The sequence below is a fragment of the Leucoraja erinacea genome, chromosome 1, assembly GCF_028641065.1.
Source record: "Leucoraja erinacea ecotype New England chromosome 1, Leri_hhj_1, whole genome shotgun sequence".
Classification (NCBI taxonomy): Eukaryota; Metazoa; Chordata; class Chondrichthyes; order Rajiformes; family Rajidae; genus Leucoraja; species Leucoraja erinaceus.
In genome coordinates, this window is record NC_073377.1 from 86,624,785 (window position 1) to 86,637,367 (window position 12,583).

Sequence of the window (12,583 nt, forward strand, 5' to 3'; positions counted from 1 at the left end):
AAGCACATCACATATATCAATGCTTGTTTGCCAAACATACAATGTATATTTCAAGTACATGTGTAAATGCCATTATCATGCTTCAGAATGACAAGCATTCTTATTGGGTGAAGAGGTGACTTTTGTTCTGATTGAGATCGCTTTCCATTGATTTTGTTCCACAATTGTTTCAATGCCTTCATGCAAATAGCTTAAAAAGCAGCAGAAAAACATATCACTGCGCTGTGCTGCAAGTTGCAGTTTTATGTGGAAGCATAGTCACTTTGAACACTTGAAATCTCTGAACAATGGGTGTTGCTGAACCACATCTAAGCACTGTTGAATAGGTACAGAGGAACGACAAAACTGGGGAAAGCCATGTGGCTCCTCGAGTCTGTTCTGCGATTTAGTGAGATTGTGGTTGATCAGCATCACAGTTGTGCCCGTTGCCTTGGCTCCATATCTCTTCATTATCTTGGCTTAAATATGCCTCTCCTAGTGAGTTTGCTCAGCTTCCAAGGCAGTGCACTCTTATTAAGGAGTATAAAAGTGCAACCCTGATCCACCCGATAATCTTTCTTGTCTGACAGACAACACTAAACAATGAAGCATCGTGAACTGTGAGGCGAAAGTGGAGTATTCAGTTGGCCGCAACTTGAGTCCAGTTCTGGACATCACACATTTAGGGAAGATGTGAACTCCATAGTGATCACCAGCTTCCTGACAGGCAGGAAGTAGCATGTGAGGCTGGGAAAGCACATATCAGACTCGCAAACCTTCAGCATAGGAGCACCGTAAGGCTGCGTACTCTCCCCTCTCCTCTACTCTCTCTACACTACTGACTGCACCTCCACTGACTCCTCTGTCAAGCTTCTCAAGTTTGCGGATGACACAACTCTGATTGGATTGATTCAGGATGGGGAGGAATCTGCCTGCAGACAGGAAGTGACACAGCTGGCATCCTGGTGCCATCGCAACAACCTGGAGTTTAATGCTCTTAAGTGGAATTGATTGTAGACTTTAGGAGAGCTCCCCCTCCCCTCACCCCACTCACCATCAACAACACCACTGTCACATCTGTGGAGTCTTTTAAGTTCCTGGGAACCATCATCTCCAAGGACCTTAAGTGGGAGGCTACCATCGACTCCACAGTCAAAAAGGCACAACAGAGGATGTACTTCCTGTGGCAGCTAAGGAAGCACATTCTGCCACAGGCAATGATGGTCCAATTCTATAAGGCCATGGTAGAGTCTGTCCTCACCTTCTCCATCATGGTCTGGTTTGGCTCAGCCACCAGGCATGACACCCGGAGGCTGCAACAAATCGTTTGATCAGCTGAGAAGGTTATTGGCTGCAACCTTCCCTCCATTAATGAACTGTACACTGCACGGGCCAGGAAGTGAGCGGGTAAGATTATCTCTGACCCCTCTCACCCTGGCCACAAACTCTTTGAATCACTTCCCTCTGGAAGGCGACTCCGGACTGTCAAAGCTGCCGCAGCCAGACATAAAAACAGCTTTTTTCTCCACGAGTAGTAGCTCTACTCAATAACCAAAAATCTGTAGCCTCCTTTTGCTCTGGTATTTCATTTAATTCACATGTTTAATCAATAAAGTTTTATTATTAATGTTTAATGTTTTATGTATCATTCTTAATTGTCACTGTATGTCATGTAGTCACATGTGGGCGGAGCACCAAGGCAAATTCCTTGTATGTGAATACTTGGCCAATAAACGTATTCAATCATTCATCATTCACTCATTCATCCATTCATAGAGACAATATTGAAAGATATACTGGAATATTTCCAACAATTTCCAAAAATGCTGTTAGAAATCTGAATGTCCATTAATGGACTGAAGGAATGGCAACTTCTCATGACATAAATTTCATGTATTGTTTTGATACTTCATAAATATAATGCTCAAATATTGTTATTGTGAGAGGGATTATTTTTCTTACCTGGAGAGAGATATTGGGTTGCATGTGTACGTTTGGTGAAGGAATCTGTAGGTAAGAATCTCTGTTCACAAAGTTCACGCTGACTAATGTTTCACACTTGTCACCTTCATAACCATGTAGGCATTGACAAACAGGTTCATTACCAATCTCAATGCACTGCGCTCCATTCTGGCAGTCAAAGTGATCACAGGGACTAGTGCGAGGTAGAACCATCGGAGGCGACACTTCACAAAACAGACCACTGAAAGACAGTATATTAAAAAAGGTACACAAAAATGCTGGAGAAACTCAGAGGGTGCAGCAGCATCTAAGGAGCGAAGGAAATAGGCAACGTTTCGGGCCAAAACCCTTCTTCAGACTAAAACTGACAGTGCTCCTGGAAGAGGATACAGTAACAAACAGTGCACACAGCTTATCAACCACCTAAAATTGTAAGTTGTACCAACTAATAGATATAACATTTAGAAAACCAGAGATAAAACAAGGCTAGAAAATTATTTGGCACCTGAAAGATATGTTAAATGTATGGAGTGCCTGGTACCAGTTGCTAAAAACATTTTACTGCACATTAGGTCCAGCTTGTGCAGCACAGTGGCACAGCTAGTAGAGCCGCGACCTCACAGTGTGAGAGGCCCAGGTTCGATCCTGACCTCTGGTGCTATCTGTGCGGAGTTTGCACGTTATTTCCGTGAACATGGCCGTGTGGATCTCCGTTCAGTGCTCTGGTTTCCTGCCACATCCCAAAGACGTGCTGGTCCGTAGATTAAATGTCCTCTCTAAATTGCCCGAAATATGTGGGGAAAGTGTGATAACATAGAACTAGTATGAATGGGTGATCAATGTTTGGCATGGACTCGGTAGCCCTGTTTCCATGCTGTATCTTTAAACTAAACAATGCTAGTTATGCGCAATGCCTACACAGTGCATTCAGAAAGCATTCAGACCCCTTCACTTTTTCCACATTTTGTTACGTTACAGCCTTATTTTAAAATGGATTAAATTCATTTATTAAATGATCAATCCACACACAATACCCCAGAACAAAGAAGTGAAAACAGGTGTTTGGAAAATTTTGCAAAGTAATTAAAAATAAATAACTGAAATATCACATTTACATAAGTATTCAGATCCTTTGCTATGACACTCAAAATTGACCTTAAGTTCATCCTGTTTCCATTATCTTTGAGATGTTTCTACAACTTGATTGGAGTCCACCAGTGGTAAATTAAATTGATTGGACATGATTTTGAAAAAGGCACACACCTGTCTATATAAGGTCCCACAGTTGACAGTGCATGTCAGAGCTAAAACCAAGCCATGAAGATGAAGAAATTGTCCGTAGATCTTCGAGACAGAATTGTGTCGAGACACAGATCTGGGGAAGGGTATAAAACAATTTCTGCAGCATTGCAGGTCCCAAAGAGCACCGTGGCCTCCGTCATTCTTAAATGGAAGAACTTTGGAACCACCTGACTCTACATAGAGCTGGCTGCCCGGCCAAGCTGAGCAATCAGGGGAGAAGGGCCTTGGTCAGGGAGATGGTCACTCTGACAGTGCTCTAGAGTTCCTCTACGGAGATGGGAGAACCTTCCAAAAGGACAACTATATCTGCAGCACTCCACCAATCTTGTCTTTATGGTAGAGTGGCCAGACGGAAGCCAATCCTCAGTAAAAGACACATGACAGCCCACTTGGAGTTTGCCAAAAGGCACCTAAAGGACTCTCAGACCATGAGAAACAAGATTCTCTGGTCTGATGAAACCAAGATTGAACTCTTTGGCCTGAATGCCAAGTGTCACATGATTTGGAAAGGCACACACCTGTCTATATAAGGTCCCACAGTTGACATTGCATGTCAGAGCAAAAACCAAGCCATGAAGGGGTTGGACAGGCTAGATGCAGGAAGATTGTTCCCGATGTTGGGGACGTCTAGAACAAGGGGTCACAGTTTAAGGATAAAGGGGAAATCTTTTAGGACCAAGATGAGAAAAACATTTTTCACACAGAGAGTGGTGAATCTGTGGAATTCTCTGCCACAGAATGTAGTTGATGCCAGTTCATTGGCTATACTTAACAGGGAGTTAGATGTGGCCCGTGGCTAAAAGGATCAGGGGGTATGGAGAGAAGGCAGGTACAATACAATACAATAATACAAATACAATACAAATTTATTATCATTTGAGCCCCAGTGAGACTCAAACGAAATGTTGTTTCCACAGCCATACAAACAAAGACACTGTCTTACAGACATACACATAATTAAATTAACACAAACATCCATCACAGTGAAGCCACTGTGATGGAAGGCAAGTCTTTTCTCTCCCCTGTTCTCCGTGTCTCTCCCGATGTCCAAGCCCCAGGCGGGCGATGATGAGTCCCACGGCCATTTTAGGCCGCGCGGGGCGATTTACGGCCCCGCTCCCGGTCTGAAAGTCCAAGGTTGGAACCCCCACGGGCGATGGTGAGTCCCACGGCCATGAAGCCGTGCCGGGTGATGTACTGTCCCGGTCCGGGTTGTTCCAACCCCGTGACACCGGCTGGAGAAGTCGCGTTGCGGGAGCTCCGGGAAGCGGTCTCTCTCTCTCCTCCCAGACCCGCGAGCTCCCGATGTCCCAGTCCACCGGACCTGCGGCTGCGTTGCTGGAGCCTCCGAGCCCCAGGAGTCGAGTCGCAGCAGCGAGTCACCGCCGCTCCCCACGCTCCGAGGCCGGCCACCCCCGACGATGGTGAGTCCGCAGATCCGCAGCTCCGCAGTCTCCCGAGCCCCCGGGTCGTTCAGGCTGGAGGCCGCTCCACGGTGCTAGGCCCCAACGACAGCCGAGACCCGACAGGGAAAAAGTCGGGTCTCCCGGACAGGGAAGAGATTTAAAACCGTTTTCCCCCCCCCCCCCCCCCCCCCCCCCCCGCCCCCCACATGACAAAAAATAAAAAAAAGACAGACAGGCTGTAGGGGCCGCTGCAACGGGTGAGTCGCGCCGCCACCGGTACAGGATACTGAGTTGGATGATCAGCCATGATCATATTGAATGGCTCGAAGGGCCGAATGGCCTACTCCTGCACCTATTTTCTATGTTTCTATGTCACGTCTGGAGGAAACCAGGCACTGCTTATCACCTGGCCAATAGCATACCTACGGTGAAGCATGGTGGTGGCAGCATCATACTGTGGGGATGTTTTTCAGTAGCAGGAACTGGGAGACTAGTCAGGATCGAGGGAAAGATGAATGGAGCAAATGACAGAGAGAGATCCTTGATGAAAACCTGCTGCAGAGTGTTCTAGACCTCAGACTGGGGCGGAGGTTCACCTTCCAACAGGACAGTGACCCTAAGCACACAGCCAAGACAACGCAGGAGTGGCTTCGTGACAAGTCTGTTAATGTCCTTGAGTGGCCCAGCCACAGCCCGGACATGAACCCAATCGAACATCACTGGAGGGACCTGAAAATAGTTGTGCATCGACGCTCCCCATCCAACCTGACAGAGCTTGAGAGGATCTGCAGAGAAGAATGGGAGAAATTACCCAAATACAAGTGTGCCAAGCTTGTAGTGTCATACCCAAGAAGACTTGATGCTGTAACCGCTGGCAAAGGTGCCTGAACAAAGTACTGAGTAAAGGGTCTGAATACTTATGTAAATGTGATATTTCAGTTATTTCTTTTTAATTACTTTGCAAACATTTCTAAACACCTGTTTTCGCTTTTTTATTATGGGCTATTGTGTGTAGATTGATGATAAAAAAAAAAAGAATTTAATCCATTTTAGAATAAGGCTGTAACGTAACAAAATGTGGAAAAAATTAAGGGGTCTGAATACATTCTGAATGCACTGTATGTATCAAAATGCTTCTGTTCGCACTCCTTTTCACTTTTCAATACACAGATTGGTGTGTGTCACATTTTCAATTATCTGTCATATCTCCTGTATGACTTTCACCCAAGCCTACCTGTAGCCTTCTGGGCAAATGCAGGTATACCCATTGACTGCATCGATACACTCTGCACTGTTCTGACACTTGTTCTCCTGGCAGTCATCATAGTCAATGTCGCAATGTTCACCGACATAGCCAGGTGTGCATTCACATCTGCAAAAGAGAAAGAAATCTCCAAAATTCCAAATGCAAGTAAAATATCCATGAAAAGTTTTCTTAGAAAAGTCACGTCTCTGTTCTGTTCCCATGCACATGAGTTTATTTTCCTAAAGAATCCAAATTACATAGCACTGGCATTCTGTAGAGTCAATAGTATATTTTAAGATTCATAACGGACAGAATGGCTTTCATGATTCTCAGAAAACTGTCAATTTTCCCGAGGGAAAGAGAAGGGAGATCAGCAGTAAGTTATTGCAAGATTAACATTTCAGTTATTGGGAAAAATTAAAAGGGTTGATACACTCTGTTTGTTTAATATGTTTAGGAATAGCTGCATCAAAGAGCACAAGAAATTGCAGAAGGTTGTAGATGTACCCAGACCATCACCCAAACCAGCCTCCCTTTCATTGACTCCATCTACATTTCACATTACATCGACAATGCTGCCAGTACAATTAAGAACCAGTCTCACCCCCGTCACTCCCTCTTCCCCCAGAAGACTTCAATGCTATATCTTTCTAACTGTTGTACCCTTTATCCTTTAGCTGTGCAATGTGGATGGCCTGGTTGTATAGTCTGAAGAAGGGTGTCGACCCGAAACGTCACCCATTCCTTCTCTCCAGAGATGCTGCTGGCTGTCCCACTGAGTTATTCCAGCATTTTGTGTCTACTTTCCAATGGATAATTTTTGTTTGACCGGATAGCATGCAAACCAAAGCTTTTCACTGTATCTCGGTACATGTGACAATAATAAACTAAACTTATAAAGTTTTAAACTTTAAAACATATTCTTCTTTAGAAGGTTAGCTGATCTGCTGCGAATACAGATCAGCCTTGATGCCTGTGGTAACACATGTAATGCTGCTGGCAGTGTGCACGGAGTGTACAGCACACAACAGGACTGCATGCATTGACGTGCAGAAGTTATTATGTGGCTGCAGGCAGAAAGGAAATAGTATAGCGGCACCTGCCTAAAGCTGGATGCTTTCCAAACTGCTGTTTTATATCATTGTTCAATGGAAAAGATAGCCAACTTGTAAGCACAGTTTTCAATAATAATAAAGCTGAGGGATGCAGACTTCAACAAAAGATTCAAAAAACAATTTCAATGCAGAGTTCCATTTGATTTGTTGTAATTAACATTAACATTTAGAGAAATTCATTCCTGGCTAATAGTGCGAAACACATCACACTGTGGCATCAGTACATTGTATTGTCTCCAAAATGTATTCCATGGAATTAAAAAATATATATTTTGGAGGCTGGATACATTTTCTTCATTCTACAATGTAGCTATGTTTGCTCCACATAGCCCAATATCCAATATAGCATCACTTGGGATTAATTTTTAGGCAATGATTTGTAATCCCATATTCTCTCCAACTCTCTTGCAATGCTGAATTACATAATTATTTCAAAGGTACTGGAAACCCATGAGTGTCAACCTGCTCTGCAAAGGTTAAGTCCATCTTGTCCTCACCCAACAGATGAGTGTGTAATTTTCAGTGTCTGTCCCCATGTAATAATTAAATTTGCCCTCCCTTTCAATTCCCTGCATACTAAGGTCAACCATATAATTTCGGACTACTGTTTCCGGAGAAATCAGCAAATTCGGAACAGATTAGATTTCAAAATATGTGACTTCTGGGTTCTTGGTGCAATTACTAACTGTAGTTTTACATCAACAAACAAAGTTATCCACAAAGGATTATTGTTTCAGAAAGAACTGCAGATACTGGAAAAATCGAAGGTAGACAAAAATGCTGGAGAAACTCAGCGGGTAAGGCAGCATCTATGGAGCGAAGGAATAGGTGACATTTCGGGTTTGAGACCCTTCTTCAGACTGAAGAAGGGTCTCGATCCAAAACGTCACAAAGGATTATTATTATATCTATCATTGTAGTACCTCAGCTTTCATCTCTTAAAACTACAGTTACATTGAAAATGCACAGCAACATTTTCCTGGGTACATTGCACCAGCCTGCAATAATGGCTTTAAAAAGTTGTTTGTTCTTGCAGCTTTATATCTTACAATATTACTTTATTTCACAACTATGATCAAAGCCATTTTAAGTGTCAATATTGCTAGAGGAAAATTAATAGTAATAATTAAAGGTAGTCAATTAATTTGAGACCTATATTAAACCTTAATTAAACTACACGATTCCCTCTCGTGGCCTCTGTGTCACAAATAAATAGAGCAATGGAAAAAATGAAAATTAAATGATTTACAAAGATGACTAAAATTCTAAGAGGACAAGATAATCAGGAAATATTGAATAGGATGTGAATCTTTACTTTGGATATGAGAAAACTAAGAACTGGCCTGATAGAGGTTTTTAAAACTTGACAGGATTGACATAGGAATGATGTTTCTATTTATGTAGGTATTTGAAACAGGGCCGTACATGTCAGACAGACTAATAAATTATGAATTGCAGAAAAATCTTTTTTACACAGATACTAGTGAAAATGTGAAACTTTCCACTTCATGGAGTAATTGAAGGATAAATGTAAAGGAAATCTGGATAAGTACATGAAAAAGTAAGAAACAGAAGGAGACATTGATGGAATTAAATTATGGAGGCCAATTTACTGGATGTTTTCAAGAGAGAGTTAGATTTAGCTCTTTGGGCTAATGGAATCAAGGGATATGGGGAGAAAGCAAGAACGGGGTACTGATTTTTGGATGATCAGCCATGATCATATTGATTGGTGTTGCTGGCTTGAAAGGCAGAATGGCCTACTCCTGCACCTATTTTCTATGTTTCTATGTACAGTAAAAATTAGCTTTTTTTGTGGTCACACATTGAAAGGCTGAAAACCCTGCATCTGTTCAGTAAATAGAAATGATAACAGACAAATAAAAGAGTACGGTTACATAACTTGCCATGTTTTTGAAATGAGCAGGAACACAAAGGGGTGGAAATCAGTATGAATTGTATCAATTTTCAAGAACACAATACAATGATCAATATAAACTTGAGAATGCTCTTTGATACGCCAATGAATCTGTGAGGTATATTTTTAATGATTGACTAAGATGGGTATACGCCCACTCCCATATGTGAAAAAGGGTCTATTGCTTCATGGTGGCTACTCTGTCTGTGCCAGGATCAGTTGTCAGTCAGCAGATCAGAAGTCGGCTCTACTATACTCTCAAACTTCAAACTAAGGGTGGTGGGTGTATGGAACGAATGGCCAGAGGAGGTAGTTGAGGCAGGGGTATTGCATCATTTAAGAAAGAATTAGATAGCTACATGGATAGGGCAGATTTGGAGGGAGATGGCCAAAACGCAGGCAGGTAGGACTAGTGTAGATGGGACATGTTGGTCTGAGTGGGCAGGTTGTGTCGAAGGGCCTGTTTCCATGCTGTTTGACTCTATACTCGGGATCCTTCTTTGGCTGGAAGCACAAAATAACAATGACCAATCTCTACCCCAAGTTGTCTCCTCCTTTCTCCGAGCATGTAAAATGCCTGTAAATTTTCTCGATCCTTCATTTTTGCTGAAGTCAACAGAAGAATTACATGGTGACTAAAAACTGACAGGTCAGTCATCCGACAAATAATCCTTTCACGTACTTGAATCCCTTGACAGTCATGATGCATTTGGAGTCGTGCTGGCAAGCGTTCAGCTCCGGGGCACAGAAGTCCAATTTCTCTTCACATAGCTCACCTATGACAGAATGAGAAAAAGGGCTACAAGTTTATCCCCCATTGTTGCAATGAGATTTAAAATAAATGATTGTGTAACAGAGGCGAGATCTATATTACCGTGTGGAAACTATGAACACTAACGCTTAAGCAGAAAAAATGTCTCCATCTTTCTTAAAGCTGCTGATGGAGTTGGTGTGATAAATGGTTTCATTAGACAGAACAAAATACTGAATGTTTTTCTTTGTTGATCTTCCCTAGGTGATTCCTGATACCAGTGTGTTATTCAATCATGTGAAAAACGATGGATTGCACCAGAGCCAGACAACACCTGTACTCCCAATAGATGGGGCCGAGGCATTAGGCAGACTTGAGCCGCCAAATGTTTTCAATCTCTGCGTACATACCAATTTCCTTGCTCGTTTAAAACCGAATGGCTGATCAACTTATTATTCAACGAAGGAAAGCCATACAAGTGGCTCCATTCCTTGCATTGTTTACATCACTGGCTGGCTGGACTATGGTGCCATCCTCACCTTGGTGCCATTTATGTTATGTTGTGTCGTGGACTTTCTGTGTTTGTGTTTTTTTTGTTTTTTTAATTCAATTTCAATTTTATTTTTAATATGTCTTATTATTTATTTATTATTTATTTATTTTTTTATGATTGTTTTTTTATGATACTGCCTGTAAGGGAAATTCATTTCGTTGTCTCAAATTGAGACAATGACAATAAATTTGAATACAAAGAATACAATACAATCACCTTGTGAATTATCGCGGTACACAGATGAAGCCACCAATTCAATCAGAATAGCACATGCAGAGGCATTCAGCGCGCTCCCTTCCCTTCGCTATTCTCTACACGCACACCAAGTGCTTGTGCCATTGAATTGACTTCCTCGCAAACTCTATCAAATTTATCAAACAGCACTTCATTCAATGCCACTCGTTTAATCTATATTCTTTTCATGCAATTGAGTCTGAGTGATCTATGAAGGTCACAGTAAGTAAAGAATTGCTGAGAGTGATTATTCCATGTACGCCACCCCTAAACGGCACCGAGGGAACATTTCCCCTGAATCTGCATCTTAAAGTCTATCTCAGGTCTGCCTGATGCTGACATTGAATTTAGACATAGGTGTAGTAAAGAAACATTCTTAACCAGTTCATTCCGCCTGCATCAAGGATGAACTGCTTCCATTATAATTTTATGGATTCAGTTGTTGTTGATGAGGCCAACTTGGGATCAGCTGGTTTGTCCATGGGTTGGTTAGACGGTGATGGATAGCATGGGAGGAGGAGTTGTTTGGTTCTCGGCTCCATTTTTATTTGGCCTTCACCAACCCCCACTAATGAGAAGCCCCTTTACTTTTTAGTGACCAGAGAACCCAAAGAGCTGAAGAAGATGTTATATTTTAAGGAAGTTCTGGCAATATCCATGAAGTGTTTTCTTTACTTTTAGGCACAATGTCAATACAGAGAGTCAGGTGCTGGGTACAGGGATGATGCAGCTTGCCCATCTGGGCAGGGTAAGTTGGATTAGATCCTCAATGACACAGATGTTGGCCTAGGAGAGAATGCTGACATCTATTCACATGTCCTGCTAAGGAAAGATTTTGAGGCAATAATATTGGTGAATGGACCAGTTTCACTTTTATGAATATCAAATATGACTGGGGCATATACATTGGAATATCTTGGAATTATAACAGACTGAGAATCCCCTCGTTAACATTTCTAGCAGTGGCAGTTTTTTTTTTTTGCTTAACCCCTTTTGTATTCTCGCCATGGATGTGGCTCTACCTTTCTGTTTCAATTTGTTTTCTTTTTTCCCTATGCCTCTTTTAAAGTAATTGTTATCTTGCCAAATTTGGTCCGCACACACTCATTGACTTGACTCTGCTCCTTGCTATAGGATGAGGGAATAGATGGGGTACATGCAGAACCTTTAACCCAGAGGAGGGGAATCAAGAATCTGAGGACATAGATTTAAGGTGAGAAGGGTAAGTTTGCATAATTTTCATACAGCGAGTGGTGGGTATGTGGAACAAGCTGCCAGAGGAGGTATTTGAGGCTGGTATTATAGCAACATTTAAAATACATTTGGGCAGGAACATGGATGGGAAAGGTTTAGAGGGATATGTGCCAAACATGGGCAGGTGGGATTAGTATAAATGGGGCATCCTGGTTAGCATGGGCAAGTTGGGCTGAAGGGCATGTTTCCGTGCTGTATTCCTCTAAGACTGTAAACATAACAACATAAAGCATGCTTGTTCTCTCACTTATTCTGATGAAGGGTACTTCTCACAGAATGCTGATACTGTTTCCCAGTTCCTGATGCTGCCAGATGTGCTGAATGTTTCCAGCATGCTGGTGAGGTTGTTTCCTGTGCACTAATGTGCTCAGGCCAACTGGACGTGTCTGTTTCCAACAGGCAGCTAGCTAGAGTTCATTGAAAAATTATTCTCTCCTGGATGTGGCTGTACCTTTCTGATTCAATTTGTTTCCTTTATTTCCCTTTTTCCTCTCCAATTGTTTCTTTTTAAAGTAATTGTTTAGTTTAGTTTAGAGCAGGGGTCGGCAAGCTTGTTCTGCATAGGGGCCAGGACACATGTCTGTGTCTTGGCCTCTATGAGTGGATGGCGGGCCACATCTATCATGTGTACACATGAATCCCGCCCCCATCCTGCCCTGGATGACAGGCATCAAATCAGGACCTGGGAGGTACCGGTAATGTTGGAAGTCTGCGGGCCGTATAATTACGGGGAAAAAAAACAGCTTGCGGGCCGGATGATTTTGGGTTATGGGCCGCCACCGGTTTAGAGATACAGTGAGGAAACAGGCCCTCGGCCCACCGAGTCCGCACCGACCAGCAATCCCCGCATATTAACTCTACCC

The 12,583-nt window shown here is 42.6% G+C and overlaps 1 protein-coding gene across 1 annotated transcript in view; it reads right to left on the minus strand.

The window, feature by feature from the left end:
* Positions 1-12,583, minus strand: part of slit2 (slit homolog 2 (Drosophila)) — a 413,897-nt gene that overhangs the window by 24,003 nt on the left and 377,311 nt on the right. Inside the window, 3 exon segments of the mRNA XM_055638334.1 lie at positions 1,942-2,182; positions 5,884-6,021; positions 9,611-9,704. Coding sequence (XP_055494309.1) covers positions 1,942-2,182; positions 5,884-6,021; positions 9,611-9,704 — 473 coding nt within the window.